General features: G+C 41.9%; 2 protein-coding genes across 2 annotated transcripts; one reads left to right on the top strand and one right to left on the bottom strand.

The window, feature by feature from the left end:
* Positions 1-912: 912 nt before the first annotated feature.
* Positions 913-10,801, bottom strand: LOC146616866 (methylmalonate-semialdehyde/malonate-semialdehyde dehydrogenase [acylating], mitochondrial-like). The gene is made up of 12 exons (XM_085371949.1): positions 10,668-10,801; positions 10,347-10,391; positions 8,335-8,409; positions 7,739-7,900; positions 7,574-7,652; positions 6,428-6,730; positions 6,028-6,149; positions 5,120-5,309; positions 4,834-5,015; positions 4,074-4,253; positions 1,923-2,021; positions 913-1,786 (listed from the first exon to the last, which is right to left on the bottom strand). Exons 1-12 carry the CDS (start codon positions 10,701-10,703, stop codon positions 1,682-1,684), a joined length of 1,578 nt encoding a protein of 525 aa, XP_085228075.1. The 5' UTR covers positions 10,704-10,801; the 3' UTR covers positions 913-1,681.
* A 462-nt stretch (positions 10,802-11,263) lies between these two features.
* On the top strand, positions 11,264-16,510 carry LOC146616865 (sterile alpha motif domain-containing protein 15-like). Its single transcript, XM_085371794.1, has 3 exons — positions 11,264-11,350; positions 11,474-11,572; positions 16,337-16,510. The coding sequence occupies exons 1-3, from the start codon at positions 11,264-11,266 to the stop codon at positions 16,508-16,510; spliced, it is 360 nt and encodes a 119-aa protein (XP_085227920.1).
* The last annotated feature ends 5,773 nt before the right edge of the window (positions 16,511-22,283 follow it).

The raw sequence follows: 22,283 nt of genomic DNA, 5'->3' as shown, positions 1-22,283 counted from the left end.
ATTAATATTTACTGGCTTGCTACACACAGCACATCAGTGTTTCAAGAAATCAAATTCAATTTGGAAGGGTATCAATTAGGCTGGTTAAGCTAGCAAACAAAAGTAATAACGTGCATGTGTGATGGCCGCTAATGTTTTAAATAGCCTGCATTAACATTTACTGTCTTTCGTTTGAACATGTAGCGATAACGTTATCCCAACTTTCCAGTTTTCTTATCTTACTTGTTAACACTACCCTGCGTACGACTGATAACTGAAGTTAGGCTGAAAGTTAACCGCGCTGACTCTTATTTAACATCCCTGTTGTATTAGTTTTCGCCAGCTATCGGATAACTCGCATGACTGAAGTGTTGCAGAAAGCTAGCCAGTGAAGTTTGAGAACAAGCTAATGCCAAGCAGACGGCACTGCGGAATCATAAAATAATATTAAAACTTGAACAGGGAATTCTTAAAAAAAACACATGACAGCTAATTACACCACAGAGAATTAGCAGCTGCCCTAATTATGCCTTACTAAACGCGAAAACACCACAGAGGCTCACCATGATGTCCGGCTAGCAGCACGCTGCTCACAGCTGACTCCCAGTGACGTCAGCGGCAGTGTTTTTGGTCTCGTGCTGAGCTCGCATAACACACTGGTGTCAAGAACAATAAACAGCTTGTTTGCTCAGTCCTGTGAATGGGAGGACGCCCGGTGCTTAATTTTGTGCTTGTGGAAGCATCCTCTCTAATGCTAACCTTTGACAGGGATTCAAAACAACAGGATCGCATTGAGTGGCAAAATTACCGCAAGTTCAAAGTTGCAACCTGCTTTTCATCTTCGGAGCTCATTATTAGTATTATTATCATTATATGAATACATGAACAAAAACGGAATTATTTCAACAGAAATCACACCACAACTGAGTCCTGTTATAGTGGCTTTATTCAGTCAAGTAGCCACACTAACTGCAGCACAGTTTCATACTATAAATGCCATCGTAATGGTTAATAAAGAATATATTTGACATGAAATATATTTAACCCATGACCAATACTATGACAGTACAGTATAAAACTGTGAACTTTAATTTGACACGCACACTAATCTCCACATTGGACAGTATACAGCAGGGTACACTGATCATGTAAAAAAGCAAGTGCTGCAACCATTATGTCAGTTTCACTGAAGTGAGGAAATGTCTGTGTCCATGTTCTCATGTAGGCTTTTGCCTATTCACATATTGAACCGATGAAGCTAATGAAACACACAGGGGATAACAGTGGAAGACATTTGCTGTAACTACTCAGCGTCAGAATCGCTGATCTTTGTGCTTTCACGGCACTCAACGGATCATGAAAAAGGACTAGCCACTATGAAGTCATGATCCCACTGCTCTGTACAGGAAGTGAGGAGAAAAATGGGTTCAAAAAAATACGCAATAAACCAATGTACAGATTCACAGCATCACTGATTAAGTCCATTTTTTATCTTCACTTCTAAAGATGTAAATTGTGACCGGTATTTGTTTTAACTTTGTAAATCCTGACATTCGTTTTCTTTGCTGACTAGTCACTAAGTAATCATCCTCAGTATGAACATTTGACCAATCAAAAGATATCGTAACCACTTCCAATCCCTCGTTGGGCTTCTTAAGGCATGTAAGAAGTCTCTGAAGGTTAGATGCACTGTCAGTTTAGCTTAGCGTCCCATGGTTGGCATTGTGACAGCCGGGCTTGTCAGAGTGGCATCCTCAGCCTTCCACTGCGACGTAATAGTCTTGATCTGAGTGTAGAATTGGATGCCCTAGTGGTAAAGTGATAACAGATATGTCAGTGAGCTATCTAGCACATGACAAAGTGTCTGCATTGTGCTCTTTCAATACTTCAGTGGAGGGAACAGCAATGATCTGAGGGGATAATAAACTACTTCTGCTATTTACCTGCTTGCCATAGAAGTTGGTATCTCCCCTGAATGAACCTCTGGAACCAGTGAAGGAGAACATGGGGAGTGGGACGGGGATGGGCACATTCACACCAATCTATAAAAACGCATGTGTGGATTATGAAAACACAAATCTAATGCAGGCTAGAAATACAACAATGATCAAAGCATAATTTGTTTAATTTGGCCAGCTTACAAAGGGAGTAAGGCCTGGTGTTTAAAATCCAAGATCAACATACAGTTTCAATAAAAACAGACCCGTGAATATACATTTAAGGAGCCTATCAGCACCACTGGACCAGCATTCAATTATCAGCCAGTCCAAAAATGAACTACAACTTGGCTCCTGCTGCACTAATCCACACATTTGGGATTCGTCCATGTTTTAATGCATTGGCAGGTAATATATGACATAGTTTCAGCTGGCAGTGTAAAACCAGCTTCACTCCAATAAAAACATTCCCACTTCACATGTCTGCTTTACTTTTTCAGAAATAAAGCGCCTCCCACGCAAACCCGCTTACTCATCCAAGGCTCAAACAGGTGACTCACCGTGGCCTGAAATTAGGGCTGAACGATTATGGAAAATAATCTAATTGCGATTTTTTGCCCCAATATTGCGATTGCGATGCGATATGCGATTATTTTTTAAGGTATTTGTCTTCTGTATTATTAAACAAAGACAAGCAATACATCATATAGTATGGCCAATACTATATTACATTAATTTTAAACTGTTCTTTCCTGGAAGACAGACCTCTGTTATGATGACATGAGGTGATGCATGAATTGATGACTGACATTTTTATTTAACTTCTTCAATCACAACAGTATATTTGAACATACACAATAGTTTATTTTTAGCTTACAAACATCTGAGCATAAAGTGCTGACAAGGAACCCTGGTGTAAACATTAAAATGAAAGTCAGTACAATGTGCAGATTGCAGAAATATACATAAAAAAAATCAGTGGCTTTACCACACTCAGTTTTTCGACATCTGTGAACTACTAGACAGTCATTCAATTAAAAAATAATATTAAATAAATAAAACTAATAAATAAAAAATACACACATCTTACTGATCTCTGCAGTCAGTAACATTACACATAAAGTGCAAACATAATAGCAATTGTATAAACACACACACAAACACGCCTTTAAAGTTTAAAGGCGTGAAATTGGACGGTCTAGCCTTCTGATTAGCTAATCAGAAGGCTAGTTCTGATTAGCGTCACCGCTGTCTCGGTGGAGTTTAATAAACTCGGCCGTCTGCTTCTTGCTATCTAAAATATAACCAGACACTGGTGTAAATTCTCGACTGTCTCATACTTCTGTTTAATAAGTTTTCTGTTTGACGTTTAGTCAGCTGTGTGAAAACCAAGGAGGAACCCACCCGGGGGATTAATAAAGTTTTATTTTATCTAATCTAATAACTTTAATCTCAGCCAAACCGATTTACTCACGAACAAACAAAACACTGAAAAAAGCCCAACAATAACATTTTTAGGTTGTCTAAGTGACTTATATATTACGTTTAACCCGAGCAGCGAAACTCCGCGGTGATCTGAAAATGATGTGCCGGGAGTTGTGCCGTTCTCGGCCGCATCAGTAACCCTCGAGCTCCCGGCTAGCTGTCGAGCTGGTGGGTAGCAGACGCCTCTGAAAACGTCGAAGCACTTTTGCAAATATGGGATATCTTGATAAACCGAGCAGATATTTGATGTTTACACAACTACTTTCTCGCCTGAAAATATGTTAAAAGTTTATTTTGTGACCCAGAAAGATTAGTATGAGTAATTTTAAAACTTAGTAGCGGCCGCCATTGCTGGAAACTGGAGTTTGGCTGGGCCGCGCTATGAATTCTGGGATATGGTAGTAATTTGGACAGCCTTCGGCGCGTCGCTGTGACGTAATCGGTCTACAAATGCGGCCTCAGGAGGATGCAGCCCATGAATTGTATAATATAATCGCAGTATAATCGCAGCCTTTGCGGTTAGAAAATTGCACTTGATCATGTCGCGATATTATCGCAAATGCGATATATCGTTCAGCCCTACCTGAAATACCACAAAGGTGGCCGGTTAACACGCTTGTTTGAAACTATATCTTCAGCAAACAAAGAGCTTCATGTTTTAAAGTCTCTCACCTGGCCGACGTCCACCTCGTGTGTGTATTTGCGAGCTGTGGCTCCATTGGTGGTAAAGATGGCCGTGCCGTTACCGTAAGGGTTTCGGTTGATTAAAGAAATGGCTTCGTCCAGGCTGTCGGCCTCCAGGACAACAAGGACCGGTCCAAAGATCTCTTCTTTGTAACATTTCATGTTGGGCTGAAAAGAACAGCAGAGGGAAAACGATCAGGACTTCAAACTCTACAAAGGAATTCTTAACAGAACAAAGCACGAGCAGGTTTGTGTCGGGGAAGAAAGGTGAAAAACTGCTTTAAATGCATTTCACAGCACTTACAGCTACTTTCTATTTTAAGGTCAGCTTTGTGTGACACTCAACACTTATAACCAGAAACCAGAACGGATCGGGGGGGGACTCTCATGCTGAGAGGGCTGCTTGTTGAAGATTCAAACGTTCAGGCTTACGAATAAAAGCATTTTTAAATCTACTTTTAAAGCCAAAAATCTGAATTTTCACAGAGGTCTGTTCTAAAGATATTCTCAGCAGGAGGGGAAAATCAAAATCTGTGGTCACATTCAAGGAGATGAGGACTGATTTTATTTCATTTCCAACAACCCTAATCAAAGACACTGAACTGATTGAAGCGATCATTTATTTTTGCCTCAGATAATTACAGCACCTACCAAAAACAAAAAAAGTTATTACATTAAAACATTCTAGACAGTTTAGTTTAACATTACTTTAATAGCATCTGACCCAAATTAAAAGTTCTCAGCTCACCATAACACCAGCTAAGATGGTAGGTCCTACAAAGTTTCCATTTTCATATCCTTTGACTTTAACATTTCTCCCGTCCAGCAGCAGCTTGGCACCTTCATCAACCCCACTCTGGATCAGAGACTCTACCCTGGCTTTGGCTTCTGGGGTGATCAAGGGACCCACATCTGCCCCAGGCTGATCACCTAAAACACACATTTTGACGTGTAAGAAAAACGGCAGTATGCATGCCAACTGACGTAATTTATTTATTTATTTTTCATGGCGATACGGTTACACAACAAGTTACCTGAGTTTACGCGGAGCGATTTAGAGCGCTGCACCAGCTCTGGGAGCCATTCACGAGACTCCCCAACAAAAATAGCAGTGGAGAGAGCCATGCAGCGCTGGCCAGCTGCTCCAAAAGCAGCGCCCACTAGCTGGTTGATGGTGTTCTCTTTGTTGGCATCAGGCATCACCACACCATGGTTCTTGGCACCCTAAATGCAATATGTAGGATACAAAATCTGTATGATTTCACTCCAAAAGAGTGCAGAACATCAAACAGAGACATAAGAGCGCTAATCACATATGCTACAAATCCCAGTGACTGACAGCAGAGGATTTAATCACTGTCTTGGTAACAGCAACAGGAAATAGACCACTACCCATTTTCATTCATATTAGTAATAACAATTTTTAAAAATAGTCTAAAAAATAAATGAATAAATAAAACTAAGTTCCATCAGGATTTCCCAGACACGGACTTACTATAGATGAGATCTGGCAGGTATGTTTCCCAGCTCAAGACCAACATACCTGCAATCCACCCGACTATTTCTTTATTTTTGCAAATAATTGTTAATTTTTCTTCCCAGATAGCACAACAGACTTACTATTAGGTGCGCTTTTTGCTCTTATTTTGCTGCTCTTGTGTCAGTCAAGGACTTGATTCACAGGCGTCGCTCTACATACTCAAGCGCCACTCTAACCAGCACAAGAAGCTGGTTTGTATCTTGTTACACCAAAGTCACCCAGCTTCAGAGCAGGACAAGGACTACAGCTGCCAGCTGCTGTCCAAAGCAATTAAGAGTTGGACTTCAACCAAGGACAAAGACCTGACTGGAGAGGCAGCTGATTCTTGCCCCATTATTTACTGTCACCATGTGCCATCTAAACACTGCCAGTGTAAGAAGAGCATATTCGGTCTGTGAATACCATGTTGGACTGCACTCTCTTGCCATTCTTTGAGCCCCGCTCGTAGATGTACTCTCCAGCCTGGTTGGAGCCCACAAAACTGATGGCTTTGATGGCCGGGTGGTCACAGATGAAGTTTACCGCTGCACAAACAAGGAAAAAAGTCAATATTTTCTGTTCTTCTGTGTCACACCCTCAGGGCACAATATACGAGCACTGATACGGAGATTCAAATTCTCCTGCTTCAACAATGCCTGTAGATTACTTACAGATATAGGCTGCACAGTTTATGGAAATATCTTATCTACATATTGCCAGAAGGGTATATGATTAATGTTTGACTCATCCTTGGACCTTTCTCTATTGTTTATGACACACACAGACTGTGAGCTCCTCAATGAGCAGGGAATTACGCACTCACCTGCATGCTGTCCGTGGATTATGTTGAGTGTACCATCTGGTGCTCCGGCATCCTGGAGCATTTTGGCCAAAAGCATGGTGCAGCCTGGGACTCGCTCAGAGGGCTTCATCAGGTAGGTGTTGCCGCACACCATCCCGACAGGGAACATCCACAGAGGAATCATGGCGGGGAAGTTGAAAGGGGCGATGCCGGCACACACTCCGATGGGCAGGCGGTAGGTGTAGGTGTCCATGTCCTTGGTGATGGAGGGTAAGGTTTCCCCCAGCATGAGGGATGTAATGCTGCAGGCGTGTTCAACCACCTCTGAGGAATGAGCAAGAAAAGGATTTAGGAAGTCAGCCAATAACAAAGTGCCTAGATAAGCAATCTGAAATAACACATACACAGTTAACTGATGAGTCCATTATTGAAATTTACACATTTGCCTCTTAAGATTAAAAAAAGAAAAGCCTGCCAGCTCCATTTCCCATGAAAAAACTGTAATAAAACTTGTAAGTATTTCAAGCACCATTAGCCCCGGTACTTGCAGCGCACCTGCACATGTAGCCTGTCTTTCAGCTGATAACAGAAAAGTTAGCCTGCCAGAATAATTTAGGCATCCTGAAACTGGGATCAACACCAAGAACAAAAAAAGGAAACAAAAAAAAATTACTTGGCAGCTGCGTGTTGTAATAAACAAAAATCAATTCCTTCGTCTGCAACCGCACACAGCCCTTAACTTCCAAACATGATTCCCGTTGATGCAAGGCTGCCAGAATGAACGAGTGCACCTCAGCAAAGGAAGCTGCGTAATTATCTTTAAATAGAGTGCAGCTAAAAGCATAGTGTGAAAAGTGTTTTACAGAAGACAGGAACACACTTTAACATCAGGAGTTATTATTGTACTGCTGCAAAAGCATTGCAGCCTTTTTCTTCTTGGAACTAAAGCCTTATTAAAAGCGGTTAAAGCCTCTAATATGGCCCAACTATTACTACTGTCCACTTTTAAATTAAAGCTCAATGTCCCTTTTTGCATAGAGTGTTGACTGTTGTATAAACTGCTTCACTTGAGGAATTTGATCTTATCTATATCTACAGCAGGACTAATCTAATCAGGACGCCAAAGACTAAAAGGAAGACTAAAAGTCGAGTCAATGCGTTACTTACGCAGTCCTCTAAATACGTCTCCCTCTGCATCAGCCAGAGTTTTGCCCTGTTCCAAAGTGATGATCTTAGCCAGCTCTTTCTGAAATGTTAGAAGAAGAATTTAGAGAGAATTATTTCAACAAAATCAATAAATTATTTTGACATATATGTGACCCATCTCCCTACAATGTTGTCCTTGATGAGCTGTTGGTAGCGCAGGAAGATCTGCTGCCGGCTGAGGATGGAGGTCTCGGACCAGGAGCGAAAGGCTCTGGAGCAGGAGTCCACAGCTGCCAGCATCTCCTCCTGTGTAGCTTTAGGAACACGTCCCACCACTTCATTAGTGGCCTGCAGAACAGGACACGGTCCATAAAGACAATCAGACAAGCAAACTGAGAGCAGGGGAAGTCATTATTTGCATGTGCATCATTTCATTAATATTAATAACAAAAAACATTTATTTTTATCCTTATGCGGTGGAAGTAGATGAATATCTTTTCATGCTACAATCGCTCATCACTGTTTTGCAAGAGGCTAGTATCTGACAAGCTATGCACTAGTCTCGTCTCTTGGAGGATATAAAGCATGACGGGTTGTGTAGACTGGGCTCAGATTTCTGTCGTTTTACATATTAGGCAATTAAAATTTGACAAATCAGGACTTATTTATTCCATCCAATATTCACAAGTTACTACAACAAATTTTATACTGTATACTTGCAGCCAGATCACATTACTCCAGCCTCTGTGCAGGTTGGGCACAGTTCATCTATGAATACTTACAGGGTTGTGGATGTCAAGCCACTCAGACGTGTTGGACTTGACAAACTTGCCATCGATGAACAGCTTGGTGGTGGGCTAGAAGATCAAAGAAGCATATGATTCAATCTGGATGCATCAGTCGCCATCGCATCCATTCATCACCACAACATATGCAGTTATTTTCCAAGGCATTTTGCTCTACTTCACTTTGCATGCACTCAGCTGTGTTACAGGTTCATTTTGAATTGTTTAATTTAAGTTTGCCTCAGACATTTCCAAGCAAAGCTGTACATCTTCCATGCTACATTACCCGTGTTCCAATCCCATTCCTCCTCCTAACTCAAGATAGATTTTTAGTATACAGTGCGTATGCACTGGAAAAGTCAAGGTCTATATCCATTAGCACTGCAGCAGTCGACTGACAGAAAAATAGACAGCTTCAGTTTGAGAAAAAAAAAAGAAAAAATAACACCGGGAATCTATTAAACTTTAACATATATAAAATGTGCAAGAGTCCTGAGCCACTTTTCTTTATATTTTGCTACCGAAGAGACATATTTATTTATTTATTCATTTTATTGGATTTTTTTAGAATAGTCTTGAGAAATAGTTCTCCAGGCTTTTTGAAACTCTTACAAAGGTTTTCTTTATACACTGGCTACAGTCCAGTCCTTCCAGAAGAATGTTACTCGTAGCAAAAACACATCATTTGTTCCTACTTCTGTAGTTGAGTCAATGAAAAAATGCTAAAAACTGGCATCAAATAGTAGTTTTGCACCTACAAGGTGATTCTTAAAGAGCCATTAGCCCAAAACGTCTCATATCTTGGCATGTTGTGCACTGTTCCCTTGAAAAAATTAGAGGAAACTCAACAACTGAAAGACAAAAGAATAAGTGGCAGGCCTAAACATTATCTACAGCAGTAGATGAACAGTATCTGAAAGTCATGTCCTTAAGAAACAGGAAAAGTACCATCAGGGTTTGTTCCACTATTCAACACTGGAAAGCTTTGGATTGGCAAAAGCTTAATTTTTCAGCATGACAATGATCCCATATACACTGCCAATATAGTAAAAGTTAGAAAGGTTAGGAAGAAAAAGCCCGCAAACACACACCTACACACAATGGAACACCATCAGTCATGGACTGGCTTCCCCAGAGCCCGGCCTCAGCATTATTGAAGCAGTGTGGGATTGTCTTGACAGAGAACAGAATAAAAGGTAGCCAACATTCAAAGAAGAGCTTTGATGTCGTTCAAGAAGCCTAGAGAACTATTCATGAAGACTACTTAAAGAAATTACAAGAAAGCTGCCTAAGAGAGTTCAGGCTGTGTTAAAGAATAAAGGTGATCAAATATTGACCTCCATGTACACCGAGCCAACCACTCTCCTGAAGTGATATATTGTTAATGATGACTTGCAACACAATGCTCCTTGCTGCAAAATACATTTAAAAGTAATTATAACTTCCCTCTCTGCAGTTTTCCCACTTTGCATTTTCATCTATGGGACTGCATCCTTTAACGGGCCATTTGACATTGATGTCTTAAAAGCTAATATTCAAAGCTGCAGTGCAAACAACTGTAAAAATTGATGTCTCTGACTGGATGTGATGGATATACTTTTGACTGAGATTTCAAACACTAGCCAAAAAAATATTGAAAACATGCACAATAAACATAATCAAAGAAATTAATGTTGTAATGAGCAAAGAAATTGCCTCTTTTGAGGTTTTGGTGGAAGGCTTCGGAATTTAGTCTGACATCCTGTGCTTTCTTAGCCAAGACTCACTTCGAAGTGATAAATAAAATCATTTAGAAATTATGCTAATTCAAAAACTTAACCAAAATACACACACACATATATGTTTTTCCAATAACGCAAATATTACTCTGTTATAAACAAATGTCATGCTGTAACACAATCTGACAAAAGTAAACAAGCATACTCTTCTGACAATCAGAAGAGACGGCCCTTAGCGCATAACACGGCACCACTACTAAGCCATAAAAGGTCCTGAGTGATGGCTCTTACCACTGAGGAGGATGAGTAGCACATACGACCCAGCTGGAGGGGGGCCTGTGAGAAATGACATATCAGACCATTATTTAGAGTTTTTAAATCACTGTCTGTGCAAGGTCTCAAGAGGCACGTCTGAATGATCCACTGACGTATCATATCTGTCCACGTGATGTAAATAAAGCCTGTATTGTCATGTACTTGCAAAAAGGAGGAGTGGACTGTGTACAACGTGTGACTTTGCTAGCTAACAGCGCAGGTTGTTAGCCGAGTTTGGTGCATAAACACTGAACCAAACAAACAGTTGTATATTGCACGTTCATTATCTTACTCTACCTTCTTATTTAAAAGGGATCGGAGAATTGCCGCCATTGTGGAGAGTGCAGTGCTTTTTTTCCTGCTCCGAAGCCCTTCAACCGACCCAGGAGACGTTGGAGTGCAAAGAGAACTTGAGCTTGAGAAAGGTTCCAGAGGGCAGAGCGGTGAATACGAAGCTGCGCTTTTCGCCGATCTACAACCTGTCCCTGGTGTGGATGTGAACGAGGAGAACCAATGAGGATAATGTGTGGATCAACGAAAACTGCGCACGCAACCATTCGTTGATTCCTTTCAGTGTGGGCGGGATATACTTAACTTAAAAGCCAATCGTTCTGCGCGGTATACCAGCCACCCTAAATGACGAGACACTGATTGGCTGTGGCGAGGAAAACAAAGCCATAGCAGTTGAGTCGTCGGTGACACTTGATTGATCCTGGAAAAAAAAGGATAAGGAAAAAACTGTTTTCAAACTTCTGTGTTAAAGATGTCCCTTGCCGTAAATACAAGGCCCGGTACTTTCTTAGGACAAAATAAAAATAAAAGTGATTTTATAAAAACGTTTCGAAGTAAACGCTTATTAACGCCTAATGCCAGGTAACAGTTTCCATGGCAACATGCTTAAAGGCAACATGGAGTTCCTACAGTGGGATTGTCATGATGTTGCGAGATGGATTGAGTCTTTAGGATTTCCACAATATAAAGTAAGTTAAACCTGACCTGACCTTAGGTGACAACATTGACAAAGTGAAAAAAGAAGCTAGTTAGCCTCCATTGAATCAGTTCACTCCTTAAACTTCTCACTTTATTACGTCTTTCTGTCGCAGGCATGTTTCACGGACAACCTCATAAGTGGAAGAAAGCTTATTTACGTGAATTGCATCTACTTGCCAAGACTGGGAGTCACAGATTTTAAACACATGCAGGTATTAAAAAGAGGCATTAGTTCTAGTTGTTGGCTAGAACTTGCCAAGTAAGTAATATGAGATGCTAAATAAGCAACACCATTTTTATCACCTTGCCCTATTTATATATAAAAAATTTGATGTATGGCTTAATAGAGTCAGGTTATGCATTTAAAAACACAAAGGGTTGGTGACACATCACTTAAAGGGGATCTGTCATGCTAAGTTAACGCTCCATAATTTTATTGTTAGATACTTCGAAAGCATTCGCGGATTACGCAAATTCGTATTTATCTTATACTGCGTATTAGTACAGTCTTTAAGGTCACCCTCTCTCTGAAACAGCCATCTTTCTTCTGAATGGCTGGCACTTGTAAACAAATGGTATGAGCAGCAGGTGGGTAGGGCTGCCTAGCTCGGAAGCCAGATCTGTTTGCCTAAGACTTAAATTTCAGTTTTCTGTTGTCCTATTCTGGTAATCCCATGGGAATTGTAGCCTCAGTTTACTGGTCCTAGCTGACAGGAGTGGCACCTGGTGCGGTCTTCTGCTGCTGTAACCAGTCTACTTCAAGGTTCAACATGGTGTGCATTTAGAGATGCTCTTCTGCAGCCTATTGTAATGAGTTTGGTATTACTGTTACCTTCATAGCTTCATAGTAGCCTGGCCCTTCTCCTCTGACCTCTTATATCAGCAAAACATTTTCGTCCATATTTTCTCTTTTTTGAACCATTCTCTGGTTGTCCAGGAAAAAACCCATTAGATCAGCAGTTTCTGAAAAAGTTAGACCAACCTCTTCTGGCACCAACAACTTCTGCAGGTCATCTTTACCATGTCTATATGCCTAAAATGCATTAAATTGCTGCCACTTAATTGGCTGATTGATTGAGTGTAGATAGTATCAAAGATTGAGACAGCTTCTGAGTCTAAAAAGTGAACTATTTAATGCAATTAATCTTATATATTTTAATGACCAGCTAATGACCAGTAAAAGGGGGCAGCTTCAAAAAAGGTTTTAGTTGTATAGAAGTCTATGGGAAAATAGAATGTAGCAGTTCTTTCCTGATGAGTTTTAGGACTCAGTCCCTTGTTTCAGATCATTTTGAATAAACCATGACATCCAGTTTGTAAAAAAGATTCTGTGTAAAAGTAAGAAAGGAGGATTTTCGAGGAAGTTGCCTGACAAATTGTCAGTGATAAATTGGTTTCTCAGTCAAACAAATCCCTCTCCAGTCACAGCTGGCTTCAAAACACCAACATGATGAGGCTGAAAATGTTCTAGTTGACATCACAGTGACTGCATCCATCTTTCCTATCATCTAAGGCAGGGGTCACTAACAGGCGGACCGGGGTCCGAGTCCGGACCCAGTCGCCATCCTATATGGACCCGGACCTATAGTTAACAAAATATTAAATTATATTTAATTTTGACGGGGCGATTCAATTTTAAGCAGTAACCTTACATTGTATTAGACCAGGGAACATGCTGTATTAGACCAGGGAACATACTAACCAATTGTGTGCGAGTTACGCCACCCACGTGACACTACTTAGCCAATCACATCTGCGCATTCAAGGCGATCGCAACGCTGAGTGCAGACACAGACAGACAGAGGAAAGACATGGTGAGAGGTGAATGACAAGCGAGACGATTAACGATACAGTGAGACAAGACGTGAGCGGGAGTCACAAGAGGTAAAACAACTATGGCGCTTTCAAAAAAGAGAAAAGTAGACACCGAAAATAGAACTTTCAAGACTGAATGGACTGACGCATATATGTTCATTCTTCCGGCCGCAAGCAGCAAACCAGTGTGTCTCATATGTTCAGAAACCGTGGCACTGATTAAAAGTGGCAATGTCAAACGCCACTATGAGACAAAGCACAAAGCTTTTGAACAATCATACCCACCCAAGTCTGAACTCAGGTCCCAGAAAATTAGCAGTCTCAGAGCCCAATATGATCAGTCCACAAGGATCTTAACCAGTTCTTTCACCGCCCAACAACGTGCTCATGAATGTTCCCTCAGAGTTGCTTGGATTTTAGGTCAACACAAAAAGCCCTTTGCAGATGCAGGTGTTGTCAAAGAGTGCATGAGTGCAGTAGCAGAAACATTACTTGAGGGTAAACAAAAAGAAGAGCTTCATGACAAAATAAAGCAAATACCTATGTCAGCATCAACAGCCACAAAGAGAAGTGAATTATTAGCTCAGGATGTGCTATCCCAGCTGGAAGAAGCTATTCATAAGACACCATGTGTAGGCTTGGCTGTAGATGAGTCCACTGATGTGTCTGACAATGCTCAGCTGTTAGTTTATGTAAGGTTCTTCAACAATGATAAGAAAGAGTTCTGTGAAGACCTGCTAGGTGTAACTTCCCTTCACAGCACTACAAGAGGAGAGGATATTTACCTGGCCATTAAGGAAATGTTAACAAAGCGAGGAATAGAGCCAAACCAAGTGGTTTCAATAACCACAGATGGAGCCCCTGCTATGATGGGGAGAGAGAAAGGAGCTGTAGCAAGAATGAAAGAGGACAATCCCGAGCTAATCTCTTATCATTGCATTATTCATCAGTCAGTGTTATGCTCCACCCTGTCAGACGAGTATGCTGAGGTGATGAAAACAATGATGAAAATGATTAATTTTCTCAGGGCATCTTCTTCTTGTCAGCATTACATGCTCAGGGAATTTCTCAGAGAAGTTGATGCACACGCTGATGATCTTCTGCTTCACAACAATGTGAGATGGCTTAGCAAAGGCAGGGCATTGGAGCGATTTTGGTCCATCAGAAGTGAAGTAGCAGCTTTCTTGGAAGAGCTGGAAAGTCAAAAAGCAACAAACTTTTCTCTCTTTTTAAATGATGGGAAAAACATGGATATTGTGGCCTTTTTGGTTGATATCACTTCACACCTGAATGAACTGAATTTGAAGCTGCAGGGCAAGGACAATTCAATTTGTGAACTGATGACAGCTGTCCGCTGCTTTCAGAGGAAACTTGAAGTGTTCAAAGAAGACCTGCAAGGAGACTATGCACACTTCCCAACAGTGAAGGAACAGGTTCAGGGACAGAGAGATGTGTCCTCTTTTGTTGACTTTGTTGATAAGCTGATTGAAAACTTCAGCAAACGTTTTGATAGCTTCAGCTTTGGACAGCAGCTCACCATGTTCATAAAGAACCCATTTGCCATCACTGATGTCAGAGGGTTCTCAAAGGAAGTCACACAGCACTTCAAGTGGGCAAATGCTGGGCCTCTTCAAATGCAACTAATTGATCTCCAAGCAGATGTGGCCCTGAAAGAGCAGTTTGGAAGAACTGAACCTGCCATGTTTGGCTCCACATACAGCTGTGAGGCAGCTTTCTCCACAATGAACATAATAAAAACTAAATATCGTTCCAGGATCACCAATGAGCACCTACACATGTGTATGAGAATGGCCCTGACACCATTCCAGCCCAGATTTAAAATCCTAGTAGAGCGAACTAAAGCTCAGTTCTCTCACTGAACAACAGAAAGTTGGGACGTGGAATATAAGGGGGAAAGAAAGAGAAACTGTAAAATTGTTAAAATGTTTTGAGGTTATCTGTTGAAAATGTATTGAGACTGTTTAGTCGAGATGTAAAATGTAAAGAAAAAGGGAAACTTTTTTTTTCTGAAATTAAGCACTTTGTTTTAAGATGCACAATTTAGCCATTTTATTTATTTTCTCTAATTCATTTTAAACAGCAGCCCTATTTCTAATGTAGGCCTACTGTGTGTTTCAGTGTTAACAATAAATTTTGTTGAAATGTTTTAACTTGTATTTTCATTGATTTGACAGTCTATTGTTCATACGTTCAGATATAAATAAAAATTTAAAAAAAAGGTTGCTTCTCTATCACAATCATAACGTAAGTTAGACATTATGATGTCCCGGACCTCTGCTTGAGAAGATTTTCTCCAATTGGACCTCCTCAAATTTTAGTTTAATACCCCTGATCTAAGGCCTCGGATGGCCATACTGAGAACATCCTGTCCCACTGTCATTGTACAGAGCCAAGAGCAGAAAAAGTCTAGAGCACTCTAAAGGTTCATAGGGATTACTCATACATATATTATCCCCTTTATAAAGGTCAAAACATGGGTAAAGGTGTAATTGATCCCCCTTAAGATATGGTGGGAGGTTATAAAGGCGTTATATCTTTCTTTGACGATATAACACATAAAAAGCCAGAAAACAGTGTTAAAAATAACTGTTATAACCACCTTCAGTTGTGTTAGATGTCTCTGCAGTATGCACTACTACAAGTTGACTGGAAGCACCACAAAATAACAGCACATGTTTGGCTTTCTTTCTTTTTTTTTCTCAGAGCAGCACGACATCCAATTAAAGCGTGTGTTGTAAACATCACTGCCAGAAAACACACTCAGATCAGCTCTATCCAATATAGGCTGTTTACAGTTACAGTGACTGTTTTTTCTAATCTGTATTTCTGGGGTCATAACTAAATTGGCTAAATGTGCCATTCAACTCTGCTAAACTCCCAGGAAGCATAAACTGTGGTATGAGTGGTATGGAGAAAAACAGTCTCAGCAAAGAAGCGTGTACACGCTGTTAAGTCATAATTATTTTTTGGTTTAACCTGTAAGTCATTTGATACATCAGTTTTTATGAGTGTAACCCTGTAACCTTTCTCCCTGTTATACAAGATTCTCCTCTCCCTCTCAGTGGGACGACTTTATTAAATAAGGTTAGATAATGTAAACATTAAGCGTGCTTTCTTAAATCCCGCTGTGTACCCCGCAGGTCATCTCTGCATGCGTGCGTGAGCTGCTGGGGATCACAGAGACCCTGTGGAGTCGCAGCATCACTGACCCTCCACGGGACACCGTGAGCCTGTTTTTGGAGAAAAAGAGCCGGAGCGGCGAGCGAGCAGACAGCCTCACATACCAGCGGTTCCTGAGGGACATGCACCGGTGAAAGAAAGAAAGAAAAGCAAAGCAGGAAAGTCTGAATCACAACAGTAAAGGAACGCATCACAAAAAGCCTAAGACATGTCAGTGTCATTTCATATCACCAACTGTGAGCTCATGATGCAAGCTTGACATTAACACTTCCCACCAGCAAAATGCTAACATGTTCTTGATGTGGCTGGTTTAAAAAAAAAAAATCATGCTCACAAGGATGCATTGATTCTGCAAATCTTTTGAGACAATAAAGTCATAGTGTGACATGTTTTCATACATGTACAGTTCGTGCACAAAAAGCTCATGCCCTTCCAGTTCTGGATAACAGTGAATGCTTAAACCACTTAGGCTATTCATATTGATCTCAAGTGGGTGTGTTGTAACTGGATGGAGTTATTGATCTAGAGTAGAGATCCTCAGGGTAATTCTTTTGGATGACAACAAACACCTATTTCAAAGTGCTGTAAGGCCCTGGGGTGGTATAGGTCATTGTTCTTACAGGAGCAAAAAAAACAACAAAAAAACCCAGCAAGTCCAAGAAAACTACAGTGCTGCTGCACTTGAATACACTTGTGCACATATAGGCTACTTTGCCAACTTGCACAAAAGGCCATAGGATCACTGCATCAGATAGGGATGGGTCCAGCGCCAAGCAGACCCACGGGGGAGCCGGGCCTTTCTCTTTCAGCCAACTCAACACTTTCTTGCCAATAATCTATGTAATACATGCAGCATTGTTCAGCTATAGCCTATTTTTGGCGTTCACCCACTAGAAGCACCTGCAGCAGCAGAGGTTTGATCCAAGAGAATGGATGGATTTTTCAATACCAGTCTTGCTTAAGCCTACGGGCTGCTTGTTGTTGCCTGGCTTTCTTAGCCTTCATGTCCTGCATGTCTGAATCTGCATCAGCATCTCAGCCCCATATTTTTTTTTCTTCTTCATTTAATCAAATTGAATTCTTAGAGAATATCATAAGCTCAATCTACTCAACGTTCGTGCAGCAGAGTTCAGTCTCCATGAATAAATGATGATGCCTGCCTGTGAGATAGGCTGGGAGGCACTGCATCTGTCTGTGCACACAAATGGTCTCTGTGCAGCTCAGAGCGCACCGATTACCATTCCGAGCACAACACCTCTGGTCAGAAATGGAGCCGGGTCGGTGGTTGACAGTAGTCCGGGGGCAGTAAGGAGGGGAAGGGGAAGTAAGGAGGGGAAGGGGAAGGGGAAGGGGAGGGGATATATTACGGCAGCAACCCTTCAGTCAATCTGGATTAACTCACACTGAACCCTGCGTCGCCAGCGAAAGCCCGTGAAAGCGATACGAACATCTGGCCGGATTGAGCACAGTAGCGGCAGCAGCAGCGGAAGCAGCAGTCGCTCACAGCGCTGCTGTAGATGTTAAAGCTGCCCGTCGCTACAAAGCTACAGAGGCGTTTTCTCTTCTGGAGCTGCATCCAGGCGGATGCGCAGTAGAGACGATCCCTATACAGCTGCAGCTTCAGAGCCACGCCGGGACCCTTCAGCTTGTGTGTGGTTTTTTTTCCTGTTTGTTTGGGGGGTTGCCTGTTGTCTAGTCCTTTTTTTCGATAGGGGGAATTAGAGTAACATTTTACCGCTCACACAGGATCGCAAAGGAGCCGTCCTTTATCTGCTGGTTATGGATTTCTTGAAGGGCATCGCTGGTTTCGCAGGCCGTCACATGCTGTAGGAACCAAGACGCGTGTTTCGGGACACCTGAATTATCTCCAGGCAGCACATTTCTTTTTTAAGGCAAGCCACCCCTTGGGAGGAAATAAGCTCAAACCCACCCTCCTGTGACTTGGCTCCATGTTTCAGCTACAAGGTAAAATAATAAAAAATCAGTATTTTACAGGCTGCCTTTGGTGTGAATTGGAGCGTGTGAACTCTTTTGCGGAGTCTGTCTTTCAAGAAGCGAAATATTGACTTGAAGTAGTTCTCTTAGGACCCGTCTGAATGCGCTCAGATTTTCCCTTGTGACATGGGTTGTGGCTGTAACCCCACCAGCCCAGGACCTGTACCGCAAGGTCAAAAAAAATCTCACACGCCAAGGAACATTTTTTTTTAAATTTATTTTTAGTATCCATTTGTATGTGTTTGGTGCTGCTTTTTTCCTCCCCCCTGATATAGGTGAAACTGAGAATAATGGCCGTGGTGGCTGTGATTCATGTGCAGGAAAAGGCTGATTTATTGCATGTGTTTTGTGTTTTCTTGTGTGTTTTAGAGAGATTTGTCTCTGGTGTGTTCTGGTCAAACCCATAACTGATATGCAAATTCCTCATCAGTAATTAAGCTGTGATGAAGTCTAAATGAGCCTAAACTGATAACAGGATTGTAAGTCTGTGGGATGAGGAGGAGGTGGTATGGGGGAAATGGTCCTAGTGATTTATTTTTATTTTTATAAAGGATGAGGTATAATGGTCCTGTCTGAGGAGTGTTAGTTATCACGTATCTTATTATTCATGAGTGCCCGAGGCATGATTGTAACTGCTACACCAGTGAAACAAGGCCCACGCCTCATTTTGCTGCTTCTATTTGCTCTCTGTGCTCTGTGAATGCACTCAAATGTTGGTGCTTATGTGCTGCTTCCTTTCACTGACGGAGGAGGAGTGATGTGTGGCTCCTCAGCACCCGGGCTTTTCTGCAGACCAGCTCCACACTCGCTGACCCAAATTTGTCTCCCCACAAATTAGGTTTTGTGTAGCTTTTTTCCCCCACTGGAGAAGTGCTTGCATCCAGATCTGAAACTGAGATATGGCTCACACAAACTTGCACACCTGCTTCACACGTGTAGTATGTGAGAGATGCCTTATGGTTACACAACTTAATAAGGTAAAGGAGATTTATGTATTATTAAGCTTTTTTTTTTAAAAAAAAGACAATTTGGCTAGTGCTGCTACATGAGGTAGAAATCCAGTATCCTGGGGGTCTTTGAAAGAAGGAAAATGAGTCAGAAGGTGCGGAGATCTCATTATGGCTGATGGCTGCCCCCCTTCCCCTCACACACATGTAAATGATAACATGAGGGAGTCGTGCTGTCACCAATAGAAGTGTTTTTGCACTTCCTTTACCCGAAATTCACTTTGGAACTGACAGATGTGAGTATCTGCACACCTGCTGGTATGTATCATGCAGAATATTCAACTTGAGGAGGCCACATTGATATTCAGACTTAGTGTTTGAGGATTCTGTGTTCCCTTTCTACCAGAAGACAATCCCAGGTCATAAGCCCATCACTTCAGGGCACGTCGCAACGGTGCAAGAATTAAGATCACAAATCGGTGATCAGAATTTAAAATCTGTCACCTGCTTCAGTGAAATGCTCAAAGAAGAATATGCAAAGTGCTTATACGCCCCCGGTCACGAGGTGTCTAGTGTATCAAGGTGAATTTCTTGTGATGAAGGGGGAAAAATTACAAGAAGGCGATGTAAATGCTGATGAACTGCACTTCTGTTGATGCAGCTGGGTCTGCTTAGTATGCCGTCCGTCTGGCACGCATGTGGATGGGTAGACATGCACTCACGGGCTGAGAAATCATTTAATCTGCATCAGATTTCCCCATCAAGTCATTTTGGCTTTTATTACGTGCAAGACTGGGAAAAAAATCCAATTCAATCCAGAATTAGCTGAGTGCACAATCTCCTCATCAGAAATGCTACAGTGGGTCTGCTCTGGCCTTCGAGCAAAAGAGTTGTCAAGGTCCTTTTCCTTCGGAGAGGACTCTTTGTTCTAAATAATATTAGGTTATCTGAAGAAGAAAAAAAATCAGCCACTGATTACATCTCACCCTAAAACTGACGTTTGCGGTGTTGCCATGGCATCAAGGCTGTCACCCAAAGAGCTATCACGTTCTAACATTTGCAGACTTTGTAAGAAGAAAAAAGAAAAACGAAAGGAAGCCAGGGTGTCACAGCACATGGCCACATTCACATGTGTTAGTGAGTTGGATGGTGCTTCACAGCATCGATGTTTGGTCTGCTGCTCTTACCTACACAAGCGTTTACCCGACAACATAGAATTTCTACCAGCTCAGTCAAAATATGATCCACTTCAGCAGATGCTGCGGCTCCATTTGCTCTCATAAAAGCAGGCAGGATGAGGAGCTGTTTCACTGTTTTGTCGATACCGTTTTACCGTCACGTTGCAGCATCAGTTTACCTCCTTGACACAACACAGCTTTTATATATATATATATATATATATATATATATATATATATATATATATATATATATATATATATATATATGGCAGTGTAGCAAATGTCCGGCCTCTCCACCCTCCACCACCTCCCACCGGCCAACTCAGGTGAGACGCAAACCGAGATGCCACCGCTGCCGTTGTGCCGACCTGCGTGGAGACGCTGGCAGACTTCATCTCATTATCTTCCCCTCCTCGCAGGGATGCTTTCCCTGATTTCCTGCCCAGACGCGGATTGCAGAGGCTTTCTCACATGAGCTCCAGCATAAGTTAGACCATCTGAAAACATATCCCCCATGACCTCACCGGCCGGATTGGCATGCAGCATGCTGCATAAGGTTTTTCTTGGCCAATGCCACCCCAGGGAGGCTATAGATACCCTCTCCTACTGTTAACTGCTACTGCTACTGTGCTTATGTGTGGGAGTGTGCTGTCAGTCTGTTCTTTTCTCCGAGGGTGAAAAGACCTGCTCGGAGGTAGTAAACGAACACTTGATTGACTAAGAAGGAGAGTATGGTTAATGCATCACTAGATTATCTGTTTTCTTGTTTATTTGTGGCCCTCCCAAGTCGCTCCACTATAATGAACAGGCCGACCTAGTGGATAATGATTTTCTGTGAGGTTTTGGGGGGGAGGTTGACATTTGAAGATGAAGTGTGTGATTGATGAATACATTGATTGATCATCTACTTATTTGTTCATGTACCTGATGAGTGCAACCTGTTATGCAAATCTCTGTGGAAGACCAGTAATTAAATGCAAATTGAGGGACAGTAAGAGATATTTCCTGGCCCATCTAAGCAGCGAGCGGCTGTCCTTTTGTCCTCACAGAACAAATTTTGTAGAGATTACTGTTGCAACCATTCTCTTCACGTTTGGCTGAGTTTTCAGCCATGAAAAAAAAAATAGAAAGAAGAAGCCTCATCTCCACAGAGTGAATCAATATCGTGTCTTCAGCGCCATTCGAGTCTGGAAGTAGCAGGTCCTCTCTGCCTCATTGCACAACCAGAGGCCGTACCATTCAGAGTCAGAGCAGAAGGTGGTTGGCACACCAACGTGAACACACTTAGGCAGGCTGTCCTCTCACGCTTTGTGCGCGCACATAAAAAGTCGATAGTTTGCACGCATACTTGGAAAGCACTACACACGGCTTTGCAGCACTGCTTCACGGTGAAGTCATCTGCTCTCTTTAAAGAGAGTCATGACAACATTAAATAATGATCCCACGGTCCATTTCTCGCCAGCTCAGATCGGTGCACCGCGGCTCCCCGCACACATCTTGTGGGATTTGGTAACGTTGTCCCGTGTAAAAATGTGTCAGAAAAAGACATTTATTCTCCGCTGCTTCATCAGCAGCGTTCATGAAAATGTCATACCCAGCGTGCTCTCTCTCTCTCTCTGTCTCCAACAATATCATTCCTCCCCTTCCTATTATGGCCCATTTTAAAAGGAATGGTTCCTGCCTCCTCGTTAGGGCTGTAATACGTTTTACACAGCTGTCAGCGAATGGCACCGCATGCCCTCGCATGGCAGGGTATCACACCTGTCCTGTCTGCTGTTTTCTTT

This window comes from Diplotaxodon limnothrissa, linkage group LG15 (genome assembly GCF_057381915.1).
Source record: "Diplotaxodon limnothrissa isolate DT_005_m linkage group LG15, D_limnothrissa_male_GT1.1, whole genome shotgun sequence".
NCBI classification, from domain to species: domain Eukaryota; kingdom Metazoa; phylum Chordata; class Actinopteri; order Cichliformes; family Cichlidae; genus Diplotaxodon; species Diplotaxodon limnothrissa.
Note: the sequence above shows the minus strand (reverse complement) of the source record. Positions and strands in the feature narration are given on the sequence as shown.

What these genes read in the sequence shown, in the direction of transcription:
- LOC146616866 (XM_085371949.1), bottom strand. Translation starts at nt 10,703, where the DNA reads ATGGCGGCAATTCTCCGATCCCTTTTAAATAAGAAG. An exon ending in AGCTCATCAAGGACAACATT is followed by an intron (nt 7,653 to 7,738) that starts GTAGGGAGATGG and finishes CTAACATTTCAG; the next exon opens with AAAGAGCTGGCTAAGATCAT. An exon ending in AATCCACGGACAGCATGCAG is followed by an intron (nt 6,150 to 6,427) that starts GTGAGTGCGTAA and finishes TTGTTTGTGCAG; the next exon opens with CGGTAAACTTCATCTGTGAC.
- LOC146616865 (XM_085371794.1), top strand. Translation starts at nt 11,264, where the DNA reads ATGCTTAAAGGCAACATGGAGTTCCTACAGTGGGATTGTCATGATGTT. An exon ending in TAGGATTTCCACAATATAAA is followed by an intron (nt 11,351 to 11,473) that starts GTAAGTTAAACC and finishes TTTCTGTCGCAG; the next exon opens with GCATGTTTCACGGACAACCT. An exon ending in CAGATTTTAAACACATGCAG is followed by an intron (nt 11,573 to 16,336) that starts GTATTAAAAAGA and finishes TGTACCCCGCAG; the next exon opens with GTCATCTCTGCATGCGTGCG.